Consider the following 24,462-nt stretch of genomic DNA (forward strand, 5'->3'; position numbering starts at 1 on the left):
TCATATTCTCAGAGAAAATAAAGATCCCTACGGAAAATAAATACAGTGCTCAAGGTCCCGTCAGGTAAATCGGAAAAAATGTGCAACAGCGGACCCCAGTCCAGCAGACAAGCTTCCTGAAGGACGATACCGATGCCGGTGGAAAAGGACGAAGGCCATGTGCTACTTCAAGTGAGGCTGAAAGTTTGTTTTTTTGACTTTGGAAACAGTGGTTTGCTGAGATCAAAAGCTCCAAAACAAGCAAAGAAATCTCGAGTTGATCTTGTTTCGTTACCGGCTTCTTCCAGGGTCAAGAATGCTCAATATTTAAGCCCCTAAGGACAGGAAGTTCTTAGAGTGCTTACTAACTCTAAAAGTAAATCTGCTAAAGCTGTTCTGACATCAGTCTGACCTTAGATAAAACAAGAAATCAAATCTAGCCTCGAGTCGGAATGCAAAGAAATAAAAGCCAAAACTAAGAAATTTCGTCACAATTTGAACTCCGTTCGAGTCAATGATTAAAGTCAAAACTTGAAATTTAGTTTCCCTTTAAACACCATTGCAATATTTTGTACTGATGACAGAGCGTCTTCATTATCTTCAAAACTCAAGAACTTCTCGACCATGCTATTCAAAGTCTTCGTCCCAGTCTGAACCTTAACCCTAATCTCAAATCTTACAGGCCTTTGAAAAGACTCTTTATGATCGTGTGCCCATGCCTTCGGAGCACTCTTCTAGAATGCTGTGGTTTTACCTTTACCAAACCCTAATCTCAAATCTTCAAGTTGGTTATGATCTTCTAAAGAGCTCAACATGCCAGCTCAGGTTTGCTCAGACATGAACCTCCATCGCATCAGAGATGTTTCATGACTGGACGATATGTAATATTTCATAAAAGGCCTACGCTGTCTTCATACATCAGTCTATCCTGCATATTATACTTGAGTCAAGTACAAGTAACGACAGATAATAGCCGAGGAGTACAAACCAAACTCTGTGAAGTGCTTTCTCTCCAAAACTACGACTGAAGCGGGTACTAGGGTCTGCTATCGGCTGGTATTTAAACCCAACGGATATTGTGTGGCTGGCGGAGGTTCGGTTCAAAGAAAATAGCTCCTACATGAAACTGCTCACAACAAGGTCTGTGGATTATCTTAAGTAATCGAGTCATGATTTCTGTTGAGTTTTTCAGATGTTTGATATTTTTTTGGTGCTTTGAGAACTACAAAACAAGTGTCATTTAGTTCAATAATACTGGAGAGAAGGCAGACATCTCTAACACTCTGTGGCTCACACCAAATCTATCTAGACTGATAAACAGCACTACAGGTCAAAGGAAAAATATGTAGTTTGGGGTGACTTTGATGATATGTCAGTGTTTTGGTTAGAACATGTGTCTGCTGCCCCCCAAAAAATGAGTTACTACCAGTTTCACCCTTTGAAAATGGGGCAAATTGGCTTGATGTCTTTCAAAAACATGGTAAGAAGGCAATGAGCAATGTAAGAAAAAAAGACCCAGAAATGAACAAGAAATTAGTAAAAACGGAAGAAAAATACCAGAGAATTAAGAAAAAAACAAAAACAAAAACAAAAACATGAAAGCAAAAACCAAACCAAACCAAACCAAAAAATAAATAAATAAATAAATAATGGAAATGACTGCTTAAAAAAATAATTATTCTGTAAAATGATTTTAAATAGACAATTCTAATAATTCGAAATATAATTCTCTGGATATACTTTGCTAGCTTGCTAGCAAGTTTTTTGTTGTTTTTTTTAATTCTAAATCTACTATTTTCTTGCAATTTTTGGACATTTTTGCTAATTTGCTCATTGCCTTTTGTCCCACATTGCCTTTTTGAAAATAATAATAATAATAATAATAATAATAAACCAACTTTCTCAGGGTTAAAAGTTCTAAATACTCATCCAGGTTTCAAAGGGTCATAGCCGCATTCATTTTTTTTGGCCACTTGGGGGCAGAACATCTCTTTAACAAGCTGAAACCACAACATTTGTCTTGACAAATCGACAAAACAACTTTAAATGACGCATTTAGTGTTAAAATTCATTTGCAGTTGTGGTTTTGGTCAACAGAAGACCGTCAAGCTAAATATTCAGCCTCCTTTTAGTTCTGTTTTGGTCTCCACCAATTCTTGAGAAAAATGTTAGATTCTTTTGAGCTTTCAAGACGAATGTTGACCAAGACTATTAAAACAAGACCAAAGTTGTAATAAGCCTTGCAAATCCCTTGCACAAGCCAATACGTGGCACACAGCCAGACCTTCAGATTAACACCGCTTGAGACCAAAGACCACCCAATAGCAGCTGGACATTTAGTACCTTGCTTTCACCTGTAGATATCAGGCTTTACACAGAGTTAGGTTTGGTTAATCTTCAAATATTAATCACAATTTGGGACATGCTTTTGTCTGCTGTCTAACCTGGGTTATGACATTAACATACATTTAATCTTTGTGCATCCAGTTCAGAGATACTTTAGCTAGACTAATAAATGATCACTTGCAATGTCTCAAGATGTTACAGATGATCTCCTGAAACATTTCAGTCACTGAGCAGCTCATAAAATTTGCAATAAGCAAAATGTTAGAAATACAAACTCACTGGATGGACATCAATCTTCTTAGCTATTTCTGAGGTGCAAAAAAAGGAGCCTTGTTCACAGCAAAATATGATGGCAATGTACGTTTCTACAAACCACGGATATGATAAATTTGTACGTTTTGTGTCATATCAGTTTTTTTTAAGTGACTATTAGGCACCAAATATGCGTGTGTTAATGACTTGTCACTGTATTTCCACTGGGGATAGCACCACAAAAAGTAGGTGTTTTGTACAGAGACATCGCTGTGTTTCAAGCAGGTACAGTGCCATGAAAAGTGGCTGTTATTTAACAAGACTGCTGCATTTCCAACCAGAATAGTGCCTCCAAAAGCAGTTGTTTTTTACTGAGACATCCCTGTATTTGCAGCGTGGCTAGTGCCATAAAAAGCGGTAGTTTATTTTACAAGACACCGCTGCATTTCCAGCCAAGAGTGCCACTGAAAATGGTTATTTTTTTACAAAGACATCACTGCGTTTCTAGCTGGGACAGTGGCACAAAAGTAGTTGATTTTACCAATACACTGTTGCATTTCCAGCTCGTATAAAGCCACAAAAGTAGCTGTTTTTTTTATCAAGACATCTATGGCTTCTCCAGCTGTAACTGTGCCAACACAAACATGATCTTCTACTTAACCTTGTGGTTTTTGTGCCTGAACCCAAGCACACGAACAACATTTTTAACATATCCCCTGCATAATAACACAAACGTAATGTATTTGTGGTTTGCAGAATTGCACAATGCTAACATTTTAGATAGAGCAGAACTATTGTCTTGGAAAAGACCTTTGTGTAGTTTATCCACCTCAGAAGTTGCTACGAACATTTTCTGCCAGTCTGCGTTTCCAACATGCTTCTTTTAGAAGTTGCACAGTGACATATTTCAGTGCTCAGACTGTCCTGGATCAGGGCTCACACTGCTTCCAGACTTCATGCTAAGCTCGGCTAAACTCAATGCAGCCCTGTACGACAGAAAAAGAAGATGACAAATAGTGTATTTCCTAACATGCTTTGTAAAAAGGAGGCAACGAAATGTGTCATAGCATTGCCGTGGGGGTTATATAATGATAGAACAACATAAATGATCCTTGATGAATGAGAAGAAGCAGTCTGTCATTGTCTGGATAGATGCTTCAACTGTGTGCTCTACTTTCACAACATCCCTTTACCAGCCCAGCTCCCATCACTGTAGCTGTGGTGACACACTCAGCTGCTGGAGGCCTGATTGGAGACAGTCCTTGGATGACAACTGAGCCTTCCCGGCAAAAATTCACAGTTCAGCCCCTGCACATGGCTCATGCACTGGAAATTGAATTTTGGGTCATCAGCTCTGAATGTCACAATTTATTCTTCATTAAAGAAAGAAAAAAGAAAAAAAAAATAAGAAAAGGCAAGTCGCTCATTTGCTTGGATCCATCTTTACAAAGTGCAAGTACACAGTCACAGAGACCAAAACAAGCGTCAAAAAAAGAAAAGACCGATAGCTTCAAATAAAGAAATTCATAAACCAAAACATAAATAAGTAAATATCTGCAGGCCTGCCTGTACAGAAAAAGGCAAACATCGACGAAATAAAAAGAACCTGTGATAACACCTACAACCCTCAACACACGCTGGAATGAGAAAAAAGTACAGGTGCATGTGTGTAGAGAAAGTAAAAAGGTGATTGAAATGAACTCTCCGGAGGATCGCCGGTCCTTTCAGCAGGTAGTGCTGCAACGTTAGCAGCGCAACAAGTAAGGTCCCCGTTTGAAGCTGAGTGCAATATTAAAGCCACATGGTTGGGAAAAAAAAGGGATATGACACGACATGCACAAAAAAGAAAAAAAAAAAGTCTGAGGTTGTGGAAAAAAAAGAAGCAAAGGAAAAGCTCTAAAGATGCTGTGTAACAACTTACTGTACACACTCCTCAGCTCAGTGTAAATGCTGGTCACTAGCTTACACCAGGCTCTTTAAACCGAGAAGAAAACGCTCTAGTGCAGCCAAACAAATTAGCAGTTTTCCTCCCTGTGAATAGCTCCACACCAGACTTTTCCACTGGAAATCCTTCGAAAACGTAGAGCGTCACAGAGCAAAATCAACACCTCTAAAGCTCGCCGAGGCCTTTTAAATGAAGCAATAAATCCCTCTCGTGTTGCTTTCATCAGCAAATGAGCATTTTCCCTCTAAAGAACAGCTCCTCTTGTTGGCAGACTTTTCCAATGGAAATCTATGGAAAGAACTTCTTCTCTCAAGCTTTTATTTTGAAAATTTTCAGCAAAATCCGTCTGTAGATTAAGAGCTGCTGCAGTTTCCTCACTGGTGTTGAATTTGGTGGCCACCAAAAAAAGGCAAAATACAGTATTTTGCAGGATCAGGTCAGCAACGAGCCCACAAAGGAAAAAAGCAAAGGGCCTAAGCTGCGTGACCGGAAGGAAAGCTTTCTCCTAAATTAGCTACCATCTCTTCAAAAGTAACAAAAAAAAAAAGCTCAGCATTCCTAGCTAATATCGGAAACATGAGAAATTGAAAAATAAAAATAGATCTATCTTTCAAGTCCTTCGGGGGTTTAACCCTGCTGAGTAACCTCCAGCTCCTCTCGGGATTGGCTGGCGAACGCCCGGCCTTCTGTCTCAGCCGACTGACGGGAGGCCTCTTCTCCTTCCCTGTTTCTCTGCCGGCACTCACAGAGCAGTTCAGCGGCCCAGCTGATGAACTCTATCCTCACCAAGAAATGATGGGACGCCCTAAGCCCAGACTTCCTCCTGACGTTTCCCCTTCGACTCTCCATCCTTTTTGCCTTTTCCCTCCAGCAGGCAAGTCGATCCTCGAAACCGTTTTGGTATGGATATTTGTGTCTTTTTTTCGTGTGATTCAAGTTTTTTTTTTGTTTTCTTTTTAAATTTTTTTCCTAATTCAGTTTTGTCTGTCGCGGTGGCTGTTTGCCTGCTGGACAGCGTTTTGTTGGAAGGACTCCGGTGAGGCCGCCTTCATCAGGTGGACAGAGGAAGAAAAAAGCACATTCTTTGAGACATTTTTTTCAGTTTTTTCAGTAATGGATGAATCCACCGCATGGACACGAGACTTTTGAGAAGTGACGAGGGGATGGACTGGTGGGATCTGCAGCACTTACTTAAATGCCGAAAATTCCCCTGAAAAGGACGAAAGATAAAGAGAGGATTAGTGTGGAAGCACCACTGCAGCAGCCATAACAATGTCAGCTCAGGCCAAGCTGTGGGTACACCTGTAAGGATAACTACTTTTATTGGACAATATATTATCCGAGAAATCTCTGTGAACTAGAAATCCCACTTTATGGCTGTACGCCTTGAACATTTGTCATCATTTGTGAAATAATTCTCGAGTTTTGGCCAAAAACCTTTTATGTGATTTCAAAGTGACCTTTAGCCACCAAAATCTAACTGGTTCATCCTTGAGTGAATGTTTGTGCCAAATTAATTCTGTTACGGACTTCTTGAGCTACTACGTTCACAAGAATGGCACGGATGCAAGCTTGCAGTGACTTTCACCTTTGACCATCAAAGTCTAATCAGTTCATTCTTGAGTTCAAGCGGATGTATGTGCCAAATTAGAAGAAATTCCCTGAAGGCCATCTTGAGATGTCATGTTTACAAGAATGATGTGGGGTTGCAGTAACCTTGATCTTTGACCATCAAAGTCTAATCACTTCATTCTTGAGTTCAAGTTGATGTTTGTGCCAAATTAGCAGAAATTCTCTAAAGGCTATCTTGAGATATCATGTTTACAAGAATGACTCGGATGCAAGGTCACAATAACCTTGACCTTTGACCATGCTTATCAGGTCAGTTCATCATTGATTCCAAGAGGATCTTTGTGCCAAATTTAAAGAAAATGTCTCAAGGGGTTCTTGAGATATCGCATTCGCAAGAATGAGACAAAAGTTAATACATGGTGACCTTGACCAGCAAAATCTAAGCCATTCATTCTTGAGTACAAGTGGATGTTTGTGCTAAAGTTGAAGAAATTCCCTCAAGAGGCCCCTGAGATATTGCGTTCGCTAGAGTGGGATGTAAATACGTATGGACAAACGTACCATGGACAGACGAGCCGACTACATAATCCCTCCGGTCACAGCTATCGCCAGCAGGGAGCCATACAAAACTATAAGTCATCTGGGGACCAATAGCTGCCACTCCACTGATATAATGATAATATTATAGCATAATAATGCGAGTGTACCCTCTCAAAGAGCTATGAATGTTAAATTATTAAAAATATTCAAATACTGGAACCGGAATATGAGAAAAAAACATATTTAAAAATGTAATTAACACCTTTTTATATATAAGTTATTCTTTTCTATTTGAAAGCAGTTGTGAGAACCTCTCTCTCTCTGTGTGTGTGTGTGTGTGTGTGTGTGTGTGAGCTCACCATAGCCCCCAGCCTGGATGGGGGTTTTGGGAGAGGCGCAGGCGTACAAGCTGAAGTCCTCCGTCTGAAAGCCGGCTCGGTTTAGCGAAGGCTCTGAGGCGCTGCGGTGGATTTTGGGTAATGAGCGAGCCAGCAGCTCAATGGACGCCAAGATCTAACAGAATACACACACAAACACACACACGCGGCCGCAGGCTCATCAGTCACAATGAGTGTGAGCACCATTCACAACTAATCCAAACACTTAAAAATATACTGTGCACAATGCTGTGTTTGGAGCTGAGAGCAATGCTTCAGTTCAGCTGCTTTCCTTCATCTCGTGAACCTCTGAGGCCATCTGCTGGCTACACAAGTAACTCACCTCTGCAGATCAGTGAGGTTTTTTGACAGAGTGAAAATTATTCACAGAAAACAGGCAAAAATTAGGGACGTGATTGGCTGAAGACAAGAAAAAAAGGTACATACAGACTACCAGACTCCCTTAAAGTTTAGTGAGTTGTTGAGTTAGTTGTCCACCTTTATAAAGTTTGAGAAACGTCCAAAATAAACTCTTCATTATTTGTCTCCTTTCATAAATTCAGCAAATATATTCCTTTCTTTCTATAAAAGGGACTTTGTGTCAGTTTGCCACAATGTGCCTTCCGGATGAAGTTTCACATAAAAATCCCTCCAGGACTATGCCATTCTAGCTGCTGCCAGCTTTTAACCTTTTGAAACCTGAAAAAATAGGCTTTAATTTAAAAAAAAAAAAAAAAAAAAATCATGGAATGACAGTGACAAGCAACTTTACAAGAAATGGCCCAAAAATTTGCAAGAAATTAGTAAAAAGTTTCAACAAAATGACATAAAAATAGGCTAAAAAAAAAAAAGCAAAAAAGGCAAAAACAAGCAACAATATGACCTTAAGAAATCGCTAAAAATATACTTTTTTTTATAGCATAATTGTAAATGTATAATTTATGAGTAATTAATGCAGTTTTCTGGACATTTTTCCTGTCATTTGGGGGGATAATATCTCAAAATCCCTCCCATCTAACTGTCAGGTCATGTCCTTGTCATCTTTTCCTTGTTTTTTTTTAAATTTATTTATTTATTACCCAAAAGAGAATCCAAAATAAGCTGAATGCTTGAACTGACTGTTTTAAATCATAATATTTTAGGTGAAAATGTGATGAGTTGTGATTAAATGATTAACAGAAATGGTCATTTTTGGGAGAAGTATCCCTTTGAGAATGAAGGTTTGTCTCTAATGCCAGCCTGTTTTTAACCCTTTGAAACCTGAAATTGGCTTGAAGAGCGATGAGCAACTTCAAGAGAAATGTCCCAAGAATTAGTAAGAAATCTGTAAAAAGTTACAAGAAAATTACCTAAAAATAAGCACAAAATAAAACTAAAATTTAAAAAATTAGACTAAAAAAACTTAAAAAAAGAAAAAAATATTAAATACAAACAAACCCACAAATAACCTCAAGCACCATATTTTTAATTATAGAATTAGGAGAATTATAAATAGAGTTTCTGGACATTTCCCCTTGTGTTTTGATGATATCTAATAATCCCCCCCAGCTAAATTTCAGACCAAATCCTTATCACCTTTTACTAATGTTTTGCAGTTTATCGCACTTGTCTCTCACAGTTGCTCATTTTGTTTTTATCATGTTTTTAAAAGAAATCAAACTCATTTTCTCAGGTTATAATACCCGTGACAGGTGTCTGAACACAGCACAAGAAAACTGATCTTGATCCAGGTGTTAAAGGGTTAAAGAGGTATCTATTTTTGTGCAAAACTGAGGTAAAAAAAATCTGTATTCATTCAGCATTCTATGGCATTAATGTAGCAAATCTTATGCAGCTGTCTCCATCCATCCATCCATTTTCTTCTTCTTATCCAGAGTCGGGTCGCAGGGGCAGCAGCCTAAGCAGGGAAGCCCAGACTTCCCTCTCCCCAGCCACTTCGTCCAGCTCTTCCCGGGGGATCCCGAGGCGTTCCCAGGCCAGCTGTGAGACATAGTCTCTCCAGCGTGTCCTGGGTCTTCCCCCGGGGCCTCCTACCGGTGGGACGTGCCCTGAACACCTCACCAGGGAGGCGTCTGGGAGGCATCCTAATAAGATGCCAGTAAAATGTAAAAGCATTATTGTTTATCTCTCTCACCTGAGGGAAGAGAGGTCGCTCCTCTCTCTTCTTCTTCAGGCAGTCGGCCATCAGTCTCTTCATGGCCTTTGGACAGTTGCTGCGCACCTTGCTGAGATCAGGAGACAGGTAACCTCGACCCACCATAAAGATGATCTGTGGAAAGAAAACAAACCAGTCATTAGAATATTTGTTTGCGGCTGCAGCTTCCTTTGGTCGTTGCTTTGTGCGACCCAGTGTCTTTAAGAACTAGCCTCAGAGCTAATGTTTTTAGCCTGTGTGGAGAGATTTTCTTACACTGTTGCTCAATGTTTAAACTAGAATCACCGCACTGTTGTTATATGCTTCCGCGCTCCAGTCAAGTTTGTCTTACAGTCCTTCTTAAGATATTGAAATTACGAGAATGAGATATAATGTCACACTGACCTTGACCTTTGACCAACAAAATATATTCAGTTCATTGTTGAGTCCAAGTGAATGTTTGTGCCAAATTTAAAGAAGTTCCCACAAGGCGTTTTTTGAGATATCACATTCGCAAGAATGACATGGATGCAAGGTCAAGGTGACCTTGATCTTTGACCACCAAAATCTAATCAGTTCATCCTTGAGTCCACACGTGGATGTTTATGCCAAATTTGAAGAAATTCTCTCAAGGTGTTCTGGAGATGTCGTGTTCATGAGAATAGGCCAGATGGACGGACAACTCAAAAACCCGAAAACAGAATGGTCTACCCAGGGCTATCGCCAGCATGGAGGCCAAATAAAACATACCGTACAAACGTTTAAGATGAAGCCATGTCTTGGATTATGCAAACATCAGTGTCAGTGTGATATACTGAGTCCTCCCACCTGGTCTCTGTTGTTGATGTTGGAGTAGGGCAGCGCTCCTGACATCAGCTCGTACAGCACGATGCCAAACGCGTACACGTCTGACTGGAAGCTGTAGGGGTTCTTATCCTGCAGCCGGATTACCTCTGGAGCCTGACAGAGCACAAGTCACACTGTCAAATGACTGCCAGCACACACCTACTCATCCTGTATCTTTGCATAACAAAAAAATGAGCACTGACCATCCACAGAATAGAGCCAGACAGCTGCTCAAACTGGTGCGAGCCACTCCAGCGGGACTTGACCGTAGCCAGACCAAAGTCCCCGATCTTCACCGTCAAATCCTCGTGGAGGAAAATATCTGGAGGAGATGAAGTCAAGGGAACACTCTTCTTCTACCTCTACGCTCTTAACCGGGTAAGAGTTGTGCACTTTACAGGGTTCATACACATTTTACAGATAAATTTCAATGAGTTTTCCATGACTTTGAAGCAAACTTTAAAGCAGATACATTATGTAAAACGACCATCGATACACATAACGGATTCTTAAATTTTTTTTGAGAATTTTAAAGAAAAAAAGTTTAGCAATTTGTTTATTTGGCAATTTCTTTTCTTGAAAATTGATTTTTTTCCCCTTTAAAAAAAAAATAATCAAAAATTACACTATTTATCACTGCCAGAATCTGAAAAACAGAAACAGAAATTATTCTATGATTATTATTTTCAAATTTCCAAAAGTCCTTTCCTAAACTATTATCCAGGTTTGGGCATCAAAATTCCATGACTTTTCCAAAACTTATGAGTTATATTTAATTTTCCAAAACTCTTTCAGGCCTAAGAATTGCTATCAGCAAATTCCATGACTTTTCCAGGTTTTTTATGACCGTATGAACCCTGATTCTAAAGATGGGGGTGATATTTTTATCCCTACTTGTGTGTTAGCAAATTAAATCCAAGCTTCATCAACAGCTGTGAATTTCATATGGACCTCAGCCTAAAGATAAGCAGGTGTCAGAAGGATACTGTTGCTCTTCAGATCTCTGTGGATGATTGATTTGGCATGCAGGTAACTGAGGGGGAAAACAGAGTTATTAAAACAAAGTTATTAGACCAGTTACACACACGGAGCAACTGCTGCTGTGTGTGTCGGGGAACTCACTCCATGCCCTGAGCGGTCTGCCGGGCGATGTCGATCAGCTTGATCATCTCAAACTTGGTCTCGATGATGTGCAGGTGGTGGTACAGACTGGAGCCTTCACACCACTGGGTCACGATGGCCAGCTGAGGCTTGGTGGTGTAGCCCATGAACAGCAGGATGTTCACATGACGCGTTTTCCTGGTGCAAACACACACAGCAGGTTAATAAAATACACAACTCCAGCAGTTTTGTACTGCTTTGTTAAAGGACAACACTTCAGTACAATATCAGGTGTCACAAGTTACCTGAGGACTCCCACTTCATTCTTAAAGGCCTGAAGCTGTTGAGGTGTGGGAGCAGTGACGTTCAACATCTTCACTGCCACGTCCCCTGGGAGGAGAAGGAGGACATGTCAGTCCACTGAGCTGCTAGATGTGCTAATGTCAATTTAACTACCTGTTAAAACACATTTTATATATATTCATATGACAGCCAATTCCCAATAATGTGATGGAAAAAGATCCTGTTAAGTCATAGAGGCTAAAATGTAAAAACTGCATTTTATGGACTGAATTGCCCCTTTGAAAGTATTTCATCAACTGGTGGAGATATGATCTGTCACATCTAACTGTCATGAATGTAATCAAGTCATTCTGAGGCAAAAAAACCCTTTCAGCTTTAAGAGCTAAAATCACTTTTTGGCAAGCGTAAAACTGTGTTTTAATAGTTTAAAAGTCCCTTTAACGGTATTTTAACTGGTAAAAAGGACCAGGTGAACCATAATCTGTCACATCTAACTATCATGATTGAAATTAAACCATTTTAAGGCAAAAAGGAAGTGACAAGACAGGAGCTGAAATTACTTTTTGGCAGGTGTAAAACTGCATTTTAATTGTTGAATTCCCCCTTTAACCCTTTGAAACCTGGATCAGCATCAGTTTTCTTGTAGTGGGTCGAGTTGCCTTTCGCAAGCTATTTGACCCTTGGAAACCCAAGCAAACTGGCTTGATTTGGAAATCATGAGAAACACATAATATGTGTGGGAATATCTACATGAGTATGTGTGTTTTGTTGCGTACGTATATGTGGGGGTGGGAGGGTCAGGCTGTCTGTATTTTTCTTGATTTTCTTTGATGTTTTTCATTTCTGTTATTGTTTTTAATCTCTGTGAGGCACTTTGTGTTACTCTTTGTATGAAAAGTGCCATACAAATAAAGATTTGATTGATTGATTGATTGATGCAACGAGCATGAAATGTCCAACAAAGTGCAAGATACTAGCAAACGGTGACAAGGAATTACCGGCAATTTTTTTTATTATTATTTTTTTTAATTAAAAAAGGGGGGAGGTTTATTAGAAAACTGTCAACAACAAAAGTTAAAAATGTCTAGAAAACGACTTTCATAATTATTACAATTTTACATTAAAAATGTACTTTTTTGTAGGAAAAATAAGATAAATAACGTTCATATATCATTTTATTTTCAGCGTTTTTTTTATTTATTCTTTTAGGTAATTTCTTATTTTTCTTTTTTACACTTCTAACACTTGTCAATTGTAAGAATTCTAAAAATATATATATGTTTTTAATTACTTAACTCAAAATAATGAGCTAATATCTAAAATCAGGGGAGGGAACAAAAAAAGTATCAAAAAGTACCAACATTTCGGTGCACTGTGCAACACCAATACTTGTTGAGTCAAAATAAAGCGCGTGTGTGTGTGTTCATGGTAATGAAGAATCATGTCACCTTGTGTTTTAAATAAAAAACAAAAAAACCTCAAAGAGTTATCTCTATGAAAGATAAGTTGATGAGTAGAGCACTGGTCTTACCGTGCCACTTTCCCTTGAAGACGGTTCCAAAAGATCCAGAACCTATCCTCTGACCCAGAGTGATCTGACCCTCGGGGATTTCCCAGTCGTCACTGGAGTCCCTTCTCCCCAGGGTTTTCTGTTCCACAAGACACTGCATTAGCACGAGCACATAGGAAACCTACTCTAGAATAATCCCAACACCTGTTTTCATGTCTCACCATCTTATTGCGGTCCTCAGATGAGGACGAGGACTTGCGTTCCCTTTGCGGGCACGGCGACTTCTGAGGAACCTTGACGTTGGTCAGAGAGCCGGGTAAAGAGGCGGGAGGCGTGGCTGACAGCCCTGTGGTCGAGCCTGGAGGGGGGTACGGGAGGAAAAGAAGGGAAAGAATAAAAGAAGAGAGGTGAGGTGGAGAGGTAAAATAAGAAAGTGAGACAAAGCAGAAGAGTAAAGAAAGAAGAGATTTGGGCGAGGACAGGGATTGAGGCGTCTGTATCAGTTGTGTGTGTGTGTGTGAGTGTGTGTTTGATCACATGCAGAGAGGTGAGGGATGGCAGTCAATGGTTTAAACCGCTGGGGCCTGAGAAAATTGGTTTGATTTCTTTTGAAAAAACGGGGGAAAAGGCAATGAGCCAAGAAATATCCTGCAAATTGCAAAATAAATAAATTTTATAGGTGACAAGAAATTGACAGGAAAATTAGCTGCAGGGAGATGAAAAAAATGGAAAAATGTCAAGAACAGTATATTAATAATTTTTTTAATTATATATTTAAAACTTAAACAGAAAAAACTATTTTTTTGGCACTTTCTTGAGATAATTTTCTTGTTCATGATTTTTTAACTTTCCTTTTTGGGTTATTAATCTACTTTTCAAAAGGTCCATCACTCTTGTTAACCTCTTGTATCAGAATCACAAAGCATTTTCTGATGTGTATCAGAAAGATTTTAAACAGTAAGCTATGTAGGAATTATTTACAACCAAACCAAAAGACCAGACAAAAAATATATGCAATTAAAAATAAACTTGTTATGTACTGACCTTCACCGCATCAAAATTAATGCGTTAATGCTGACAGCCCTTGTTTTTTGTAAATATACACTTATTCTGGATGTGATGTCTGCAAGACGTTCTAAAAAAGTTGGGACAGGGCATGTTTACCTCTGTGTGACAAAATGTTTGTGTAAAAGTGAAATATCCTGTTCTTGCTTGATATACAGTTGATCAACAGTTTGGGGTCTTTGTTGTCACATTTTGAGCTTCATAATGTGCCACACATTTTCAGTGGGAGACAGGTCTGGACTCTAGGCAGGTCATTCTGATGCCTGCACTCTTTAACAGGAAAGCCACGCTGGTGGAACACATGTCTTGCTGGAATGAGCAGAGATGTCCCTGGAAAATATATGTCATATGGATGGCAGCATATGTTGCTCCAAAGCCTGTATGCACCTTTAAGCATTCATGGTGCCTTCACAGATGTGGAAGTTACCCATGGTGCTATGGGCACGAACACCACCCCATATCATCAAAGATGCTGGCTTTGAACTTTGAGCTTGTAACAATTTTGATGGTCCTTTTTTCTCCTTAGCCTGGAGGACAGGATGTCCATGATTTCCAAAATCAATCTGTGGACTTGTCAGACCACAGTACACTTTTCCACTTTGTGTCAGTCCATTTCAGATGAGTTCGGGTCCAGAGAAGTCTGGGGTGTCTTAACTTTATTTGTAGATGCAGGGAGGATGATTCAGTCAGTTGATACCAATTAACCTGTTTATTTGTGGAGCGATCCAAACTTGTGTTTTTTGAGTATTCCACAACTTTCCTGGTGTTATGTTGCCCGTCTCACTTTTTTGGTGTGTTGCAGGCATCAAATTCAGAATGATTTTACAGAAAACAATTACATTTATCATTCTGAGCATTAAATATCTTGTCTTTATGCTGTATTCAATTGAATATAGCTTGAAACACTATTTGGAATCGGTAATGTAATACCATTTTAGACATCAATATTAATAGTAGCTAGTAATGAAGCCAATAATAAGCTAGTTAAAGTTGACTAACATTTTAATATTTTAAGGATATGGAATGTTCATTTAAGTTGAAGATGGTTATACTTAGGATATAAATATTTTCACACTTTTCAGTCATTAACACAGTAAGCCCCAGCTCACAGAGCACACCGTCACAAGTTTTCATTGAAACCGATTCTTAGGCACAAAGCAGATCCCCTGGTGAACTTACCCATTAAATACTTGATGTCACGTTGATTATGTTCTCTTTTAAATTAAGCAACCATCTAAATGAATGCAGTTATGTCTGTGCTTTCATTTTACTGCAATGTGACTAAAACCTGGGGTCTAAACAAGTGATGCTACTTAGATCGGAACAATTATTAATTATTCTATAGTTAACACTAGTTGATCAAAGGAGGATTTCAGCAATCAAGCCACCATCCACAGAGTGTGTGATTAGAGTAGTGGTGAGATCTGTGTGTGACCTGTGAGCTGTCGGGTGTGTTTGCCAGAGAGAGCATGTGAGGACATAGGGGAAAAAGAGAGAGAGGGGGACACACAGTGGATGGGACACAGGGCTGGGGGTGGTGTGTGGGGAGTGTGGGTGGAGAGGGTGAAGGACACAGGAACACACAGAGGCCTAACTACCTCGGAAAACAGGCTCGGGCTCAAAATCAAACACTATGTCATTGGGGTAGGAGTATAGGAGGGGGCTTGAGGTCCGTGTTCGGTGCTTCCTCAAGCAGCGGGCGGGGTGGGTCGGGGGGGCTGCAGGGCAAAGAGAAACAGACAGACCATCACTGCTACTCACCCTGCCCCTCTCACCTCCAACTCACTACTGTCCATGGCTACACCTGAGCTCCCGGGTGGAGTGTCCTCCTACAGCACTACATGTGTTCCTCAGAGTGCGAGCAGCGTTCACACTGCTAACTTTGATCTTTAATAAATACGTTGTAACAAATTTTATTGTAAACATTATGGGAAATACTCCTATTTTCGTTCTTTCCTGAAGTGAGATAAGAAGATGGATATTAACCCTTAGGGACTGTTTGGTGCATTTTACGCACTTTTCATTCATTTTTTGATCATTTGGCTGTTTCCATGCACACGGCATACATTTTGGCAAGATAGTGTATTTTCGTTTAATCTTTGATTTTACAATTCAGCTCCTACAATAAGTCTAAAATACACGGTGTTACTACTACTACACTACACTCATTACTACATTCAAAGAGCCGTACAATTTATTAGTTTTATTTCTATTCAATTGCTATCTTGGAAGTAGCCGGCTCGGTCAGAGGATGCCTCTAACCCTAACCTCCAACGCTTACTGACTCATTGTATCTTGTTTATCTACTCTGTACACAAACATACACTTAAAAACATTTTTTTGTATTTTTTTGTATTGCCGCCCATCAATTACAACTAAAATCACAAAAATCTTTGCAGCTAATGTGTTTACTAGTGATGTGTAATGTTGCCTGCTATTGTTTTTGTTTTTTAATAAACAGTATTTATTTAATCAATTTTTACTCAGTAAGTAAGAAACAGCCAGAATAAATTTACATTATAATATGGAAGCCCTCCCCAAGATTGTCCATCAGCATTTTCTTGAGTGAGTGGCTCAGAACTGCTGTGTGAAAGACAACTGGGTTCTCTTTTATCACCACTATGAAACAGGTTTTCCATAATTTCTGTTAGAGTTAGCAATCTCTGTGGACAACTTGCAAATGCACTTTTCCTGTGCATCCCTTTCAAAATGTTGAGAACCCCCAAATTAGATCTATGTAAAATAAACAACGTGCAATTATACCACAAGTTAGCAGCTAACACTGCAAGTTTTTTGTATACCCGGACATAACCACCCAACCTGCAGTGAGGGGTATGTATAAAAAGAAAGAATACCCATATACAGGTATTTCCCAAAATGTTTAACTCTTCCAATAAGTCTCTAGATCGAAACTAGAAAATTGTTACAATGAACTTAGTGAGAATTTGATATATTGAAATTGTTGGATTTATGACATAATATGGACTACAGACAATTGCATTTACAAACAATGGCTGTATGCAAATTTAGGAAATCGAGTGCAACAGTTCAGTGGCACTGTCAAACCTACTGTAAATATGCCATCGAAAAAAAAGCCTTTATCAAGGAAGTTTTCATACCTGTCTATTAGTTGTTTTTTTGGCAGGAACTCTGAAACTTGTGAGCAGACTTTGGCGTATTTTGACACGGATTCAGATGGAAACAATTCTGAACTCTTTTACACGACTAAATAACACATTTTAAGGATTGTGCGGCAGGACATCCACCCCAAGTCCTTAAAGTAATAGTTGATATTCTGTTTATGACTACAATTAGTTCTGTTTGTCAAAAGCATGTGACCTAATTAACTCCATTTAAGTCTTGAAAACTACAGCAGGCCCACTTTTAGTGGTTTTATTTTGTCACCAAACTTGTGTAAAGAGGTTGACTATAAGTCGTCCTACTGACTGTTCTGATGAGGAGCTGGGCCTGGCACAAAACTAGGTCTGCTGAAGTTAACCCTGACCCACAGATGTGAATTGACATGTGTGTCCTCAGCTTACTATTTTCAGTGACTGGCAGGGTGCAGGACTACACACAACTAACTCAAGCTCCTGGGTCTGAACTTCACACACACACAAAAGACCAGAGCACGCAGACGCGGGATGGTGGGAAAAAAAAGCCACGGAATGAGCCAGTCTCCTACTGTGATCCTTACCTCCATCTGACCTTGGCAAGCCCTGATCTCGAATCAGATCCTGGAAAAAAAGGGAGAATGGAAATTAATATTATAGCCTGAACAATTTTCACACACGTAATTTACTGTTCTGCACAGTTTAAAGGACATAAATAGATTTAGTCTAAGTGGCGCAAAGTGAGGTGGCCCAACCCCATGTCCTATTTTTACCCCTACCCCTTGTTTCTAAGAGGCCCCACGGAACAGAGTTACAAGGTGTAGTGGTTTAAATGTTTATCAGGGTCTAAATGAAATTTAGGACCCTGATATGTCATCAGTAGTTGTCAATGGCGTTCCAAAAAACAAATAAGACTGCGGCAATAATGGTGTCATCACAATGACATTTGCCAATTATGTGAAGGAGATATAAGAGCATGGATGCTAAAGATCAGGCTATCAATCAATCAAACATTTCATCAAATAAAAAAGAACTGTGCTTCATTATCATGTGCAGCAACTTTACTGCTGGACTCAAGTTAAATTACGGGCATCATTTCTTATCACAGTTGGGAAATGTGACATGGAAATATGTCAAAATGCACAACTGTAACGTTAAGTAGCTAGCTAGTTAGCTAGCTAGTTAGCTACATAGCAAATAGGACATTGGCATGCTACTAGCAATGTTTTTGTTCTGCTTGTTATAAAGTAGAGGGTGGTAATACATTTGATATTTAACTAAGATGATACAGTGATTTTGTAATATTAAAGTTTTTTATTTGTTAGTTTCTTTTGATGCTCATACCAATAATTTCTCACTGAATGAGACTTCATTTTCCTCTGAAAAACCTTTTTTTGAAGGGCCATGTAGTCCTATCACTTTGCCCTGCCTTTCTATCCGACCAGGACACCCTACCCCTAGACATGAACACGCAAAACGCAGGGTTAGCGCTATGGGGGCAAGGGATGTATTAGGACGGAGCCTTAGTCTTGAACACATGCTGGTTTTAACAGGTTTCACCTGAAAGCAATATGTTGGAAATTATTATTCATTTGTCCTTTTAAGTATGTAAAACATTGTGAAAAAGAAGGTATTAGATATATACTGTCAGAAATATTTCTGACCTCTTGTTAGCATAGTTAGCATACATTTAGCTTGGAGGGTTAACTTGACTTGTGTAGTATATTCCACAACTGCTGCTGTCACTCTAAATGTACTGCCAAACCCTGTTCAAACTCTAAAACTTTATACGGAAAATAAGGCACAAATAGCCAAATATTCATGCTGAACAGCACAATCCGATTTCACTGACATGATAGTGAGTCCTTATTCACGGTCAGTGGTTGAGAGGCACACAGCTATCAGAGTCCAGCAAAGAGGGAGCAGACTCACATCAATGTTGACAGGCTCGATGGTATTGATATGGACGTTGGGGGCAGAGGATGAACGGTCCCGCTGGCCAAACTGGTTGCGGTGGTCCTCCTCGTTGGGCCGGAAACTGGGCGGGATGGGTATGGACTTGGACGGGGACACAGTGGTGTGGCATATAGACCTGGAGAGATGAAGTTTTGAAGTGAAAATTATATACTTTTTTAGGACTTCCAGGAGACATTTCTGCTCATTTTCAGAGTGATACAACAAAGATTTAAAGCACGAGCAGAACATTAAGAAGAGTTCGACTCCTGCTTGTGCTCCACTGAGGAGTGTGATAATGGAAGACTCACCCGGTGGAGTCAGATGGGGGAAGTGATGGACACGCCTCAGACACAGGGGTGGTTCCCTCTGAGGAGACCTCCTCCTGGGTAAATGGGTGATGCTCGAAGAACTTGGACACTAGCAACAAGCTGAAGAAGACAAACCATTGAGGTGACAAATTTAATATTCTGTCAGTCATTCTTCACACAACCTGGCTCTGGCCTGGAGTCTGACATACCCACAATTCAATCACGAGATACTAGATGGAAATAAATAATTAAGTAATGTGACACACAGCAGTACAGCACAGAGCTTGGTGAAGAACGTGACGAACTAGTTTCATGTTAAAGCATAGCATTGCATATGCCCTCTACTGCATCCTCCCTCTAACCAGAAATTAAGGGTAGAATCAGTCTTGTTACTAGGTTTCTCAGTCTAAGATTTAGATGGGTTATCAACCTTTATTTTGCAAGTTGGCCAAACTACAAAATGAAACTTGGCTGTTCCCTGGAAAACACCACAAGCCAGCATCTGTACACTCAGCCAAGACCGTTATTAAGGAGTGAAATATCAGAAAAGTTAGCCAGTAGACCAATAGCTCTAGACCAGACTCATCACTCAATAGCAAGATAGCAATTCAGTACACACCGGCAACCAACTCAAGCAGCCTTTTAAGAGAACTTAACTGACTATGCATCACATGGCAATAATATTTTTGGACTCCAAATGAACAGTTAAAAGACTTGAATTGCCACTGCCCAGCTGTATGCCTTTCCCCGCCAGCTCTGAAGATCTTTACAATCAGCACAGTTTCAAGGTGGACACCCAAGATTAGTTTCACCAGCTCAGTATCTGACCAAATGTCAATCACGCCAGTGACACTGAATAATGTCCAGAAATGTTTGCAGTACATTATGATGTCACAGTGAAGCTGACCTTTAAACTCTTGGATTTAAAATGTCATCCCTTTGTTTTTTAATTCAATTAAATAGTTGTGGGAAATTTTGTCACAATTAGCAAAAGAATTCTTGGCCAAAAACATGTTCTGTGTGGTCACTGTGATCTTGACTTTAACCACCAAAAACTAATTGGTTTATTCTCAGGTCCAAATGGACATTTGTGCTAAATTTGAAAAAGAATCCCTCATTGGGCTCTTAAGATAATGTATTCAAGGGAATGAGACAGACGAGGACTCAGTGACATTGACCTGTGGCCACAAAATTCTAAACATTTCATTGTTGAGTCCAAGTGAAGGTTTGTGCCAAATTTGAAAAAAACAACTACACTTCAGTTTATAATCATAGCACACATTGTTCAACTAAATATGGTTAAAACAAGTTAAATAACTGGGGGGGACAAGTGATGCTATCAATGCATGTCAGACCAACGTGTAGCAACAGTAACAAAAACTACCACAGGTAGCCCATGCAAAAAAAAAAAGAAATCTTATTTTTTTTTACACACATTCTTTCACCTGCTCAAATCTTTGCACCTACATTACCCACAATGCAACTTGACAGTTTAATAAGATATTCATGTGTGTCATGCTAGTAACAGCTACTGTATCTTGGAGCCATGCAGCTTCATGCAGAGAAGAAAAGCACGCTACAAAGGTCTGGTCTGCTCACTAATTTCTGACTCCTCCACCTCCAGATTTTTATCATTTTCAAACTCTTCAGCCCCAACACGCTGACTCAAGTGACATCACTTGAGGACGTTTATCACTCTTCTTCTGGATACACTAAAGGCATTTTAATACTTATTTTTACCCATGCAGTAGTGCTGCCCAGCAGCTAGAGACTCAGCTTGATGTGAAAAAACTGTAGAGTTGCCCTTTGAAAATAAAGAGCAGTTGTGGAGAAATGAGGTAGCAAGACGTCAGTGTGAAGATATGTATTTTAAGCCCAGTTTGGGCACACTGTGGACGAGACAGTCCCACAAAAGTGACTTACTCTAGCTGGTCGTAGTTGACGCACATGAGAGGAACCTCGGTGCTGCAGCGCTGGTGGAACTTGTAGCCACAGGTCTGGCAGCGGAACCCCTGGAACAGCAGCTTTCTGCAGAAGTCGCAGAAGGCCAGAGTGAAGAAGGTCTTCCTCACCTGCCAAACACAAACACACAATCAGGAACAAGTGACACTGAGCAAAATAATTATTGTAACATGTTTATTGTCGTTGGAGTTGCATGTGATATTCTCTGATAGTTCTTACAAAGTTGTGTGTGGTGAGCGGAACATTCTCCAACACTTCTACATGTAGCTCCTCTCCTGTCAGCCAGGAGATATCTGTGTCCCAGCCAATCGGCTTCTTCTCTCTGAAACAGGAAGCGGAAAGTTAAGGGAAAGATCTACAACTCCCACTGCTACTGCTCCAACAAACACATCAAAAACTTTTCAAAAGTAACAGCAGCAGCAACAACATCCGATCCCATTTATTTATAGAGCAAAAAAAAAACAACTGTAAGCACAAAATGCTTTAAAGTCAAAAAGAAAAAAAACCCAGAAACAACACAGAAGCTAACAGTTTAAAAGTCAAAAGGACAACAAAATAATGAAAGCAATGAGAACTATCATACTGTATTAAAAGTCAATGAATAAGAATGTGCTTTAAGATGGGATTTTAAAATAGGCAGTGTATCGGCCAACCTAACGTGTCGAGGCAGCTCATTCCAAAGTTTGGGGGATACAACTGAAGAGGCACAATCTTCCCCATGCTTAACTTTGATCCTGGCAGACACATACACACATATACACAAACTAACTATTTAATTTGAATAAATATTTATATGAAATAAAAGAAAAGAAGCTGATATATGATTTAAAAAGGTAAATGTTTCCATAATTATTAGAAGTAGTTCTACTGTGCATTATTGTAATTTTACAGTGGTGGAAGTGTGGATAAAGGACAAATACACCAAATGGTGAAAAAAATGGTGCAGGTGAAAAAGACAGTGCATGTAAAAAATAGTGAAGGTTAAAAAATGCAGCAGGTAAAAAAAATAGTGCAGGTAAAAGAAGGTGCAGGTAAGAAAAAAAAGTGGTGCAGGTAAGAAAAAAAAGTGGTGCAGGTAAGAAACCCATACAGGTAACAAAATGTTGCTGGTAAATGCTGCGAGAAAAAATGTGGAGGTTAAAAAAAAAATGGTGCATGGAAAGAATAGTGCAGGTAAAAAAAATGGTGCAGGTAAAAAATAGTAAGGGTAAATAATGGTGCATAAAAAATATAGAGCATGGAAAAAAAATGTGCATGGAAAAAATAGTGAGGTTTAAAAAAATGGTGCAGCAAAAAAGTGCAAGTAAAAAATGGTGCAGATTAAAAACAAAACCCAACTTGATGCATGTCATTTTTAAGTTGGTATATGTGCACTGGTGTATGGATGACTGCAGTACAGTACGTCTGTCAGAGGCTTACCCGTCCTGTATCCTGTAGACTGCACAGCACTCTGGAATGAGGCCTCGCATCATAAGAGCTTTCTTCAACGAGTCTCTCACAGTCATCCCACAGCGGGCTGGGACCTGAACACAACACAACAGCACTCACTCAGCTGCCATGATGGAGCACAGTAGGTCAATGTTAAAAAAGGATCATACATAAGACGTACCACTGTTCTCTGTTTGTTGGGCAAGAAGACCCTGACAATGGGCTTCTGGGGGGATCGAGGGTTGGCCCGGCTGGCGTCGGTGGGGGTCTGCAGCACAGCCAAGGTGTTGGGCGCTGATGGAAAAGCCTGAGCCCCCCCTCCAACTCCACAGCCTCCCATCTTGACCTCCAGCAGGGCCGGCATGGGAGAAGGAGAGCAGGAGAAGTCCGTACCGTTGCCCATGGCCTCCAGCAGCTGCTGCTCCCTCTGCTGCAGGGCATCCAGTTTGCTGGTGTACTCCTCATAGGCCTGACAGAGACAACACACCACAGAGCACTGACTCAACAGCTCCCATACCGCAAGTGACACACAAAGGATTTATGTTTCTGCGAATGGATTCATTTAAGCCAAACCCATCTTACCTCTAGATATATGGACGGAGGATTGTGCTCTCCTCCAAACTTGTCCAGAAGGGCCTCTAAGTGTTCTTGTGTCAACTTTATCATCTGTTTGATATTCCAGATCTGTGGGGAAACAAAGTAAACAATGTAAACAGACTGATAGCCTTCAGTAGATGATCAACAAACAGAGTTAGAGGCCTCTAGAGTCTATCTGCCTGACTGAGGTGCGTATTTAGTGTCACAGAAGATCACAGGCGGGGTGGCCGAGCTAGCTCCACAGCTAGCGAGCTTATCTGCTGTCATATTTACCGCCAGTTTACCTCTGTCGGCTGTTTGAGTATAGTAGGTTTGACCTAAGCGGCACCCACCAGGGCCAAAAAACTGAAGCCAATGCACAAGTGCCAAAAAACTGCAGTTCCTCTAATTGCCACTAGAGACTGGCTCCAAAAGTCAGTCTCTATAGACCCCTATATTAAAATGTCTAACTTTACAGCAAAAAATCATATGTTTACAGCCTGGTAAAGCAATGGTTTTGGTCTCAAAACATGGCAATAAAGTTGATTTGATTGATCTGGTCTCATAATAACAAGGAGATTACTGACCAAGCAGCAATCTCTGGGGCTGAAAAATAAAGCCAACGCTGAAGTGTCAAAAACTGCAGTTCCTCTAATGGCCACTTAAGGCTGGCTCCAAAAGCAAGTCAAGGTCAGAGAACCTCAAGTTAAAATGCTCAACTTTACAGCAGAAATAAGCATGTTTACAACCTGGAACATAACAACTTTTTGTCTCAATAGCATATTAGTCCACTGACAAGTTGCTATCATGTTTACGTCAGGTAAGTTACCATAGCTGTCACGATTTCAGTGTGTTCTCAGTTCATGACAGTTAATTGTAATGTTTTAGTCCCCTACAAGAAAGTCTTGTGTCTACATTTGTGAACATAATGTGTTTTGATAAATCAACGGTAAACAAGCTAGATGACAGAAAGGGCTAATGCTTTCAGGAGCAGTGGAAACTTGAATACTTTATCATTCAAAGATGAATCAGTTATGTTTCATTTGCATTGCTTTTTTTCATTCAATAACCCATATGACACAAATAATAATTTTAGAGTCCCCAATGATGTGTTCAAGCACCGTCAAAAATCCAATAATTATTTCTGTT

The 24,462-nt window shown here is 39.9% G+C and overlaps 1 protein-coding gene across 4 annotated transcripts in view; it reads right to left on the reverse strand.

The window, feature by feature from the left end:
• Window positions 1-1,816: 1,816 nt before the first annotated feature.
• Window positions 1,817-24,462, reverse strand: part of braf (B-Raf proto-oncogene, serine/threonine kinase) — a 28,237-nt gene continuing 5,591 nt past the window's right edge. The window contains exons 2-21 of one of the 4 annotated variants that reach the window (XM_042511092.1): window positions 23,320-23,421; window positions 22,919-23,206; window positions 22,729-22,832; window positions 21,963-22,043; window positions 21,529-21,631; window positions 21,271-21,419; window positions 19,348-19,467; window positions 19,016-19,175; window positions 17,668-17,707; window positions 15,569-15,688; window positions 13,127-13,263; window positions 12,927-13,044; window positions 11,398-11,482; window positions 11,114-11,290; window positions 10,978-11,024; window positions 10,195-10,313; window positions 9,974-10,105; window positions 9,146-9,280; window positions 6,994-7,147; window positions 1,817-5,732 (exon numbers count right to left, since the gene is read on the reverse strand). In XM_042511092.1, coding sequence (XP_042367026.1) covers window positions 5,710-5,732; window positions 6,994-7,147; window positions 9,146-9,280; window positions 9,974-10,105; window positions 10,195-10,313; window positions 10,978-11,024; window positions 11,114-11,290; window positions 11,398-11,482; window positions 12,927-13,044; window positions 13,127-13,263; window positions 15,569-15,688; window positions 17,668-17,707; window positions 19,016-19,175; window positions 19,348-19,467; window positions 21,271-21,419; window positions 21,529-21,631; window positions 21,963-22,043; window positions 22,729-22,832; window positions 22,919-23,206; window positions 23,320-23,421 — 2,394 coding nt within the window. In that variant the 3' untranslated portion in view covers window positions 1,817-5,709. The remainder of the gene's footprint in view (window positions 5,733-6,993; window positions 7,148-9,145; window positions 9,281-9,973; window positions 10,106-10,194; window positions 10,314-10,977; window positions 11,025-11,113; window positions 11,291-11,397; window positions 11,483-12,926; window positions 13,045-13,126; window positions 13,264-15,568; window positions 15,689-17,667; window positions 17,708-19,015; window positions 19,176-19,347; window positions 19,468-21,270; window positions 21,420-21,528; window positions 21,632-21,962; window positions 22,044-22,728; window positions 22,833-22,918; window positions 23,207-23,319; window positions 23,422-24,462) is intronic. The other 3 variants (XM_042511093.1, XM_042511094.1, XM_042511095.1) reach the window with 3 other exon arrangements.

The sequence above is a fragment of the Plectropomus leopardus genome, chromosome 22 (assembly GCF_008729295.1).
Source record: "Plectropomus leopardus isolate mb chromosome 22, YSFRI_Pleo_2.0, whole genome shotgun sequence".
NCBI classification, from domain to species: domain Eukaryota; kingdom Metazoa; phylum Chordata; class Actinopteri; order Perciformes; family Serranidae; genus Plectropomus; species Plectropomus leopardus.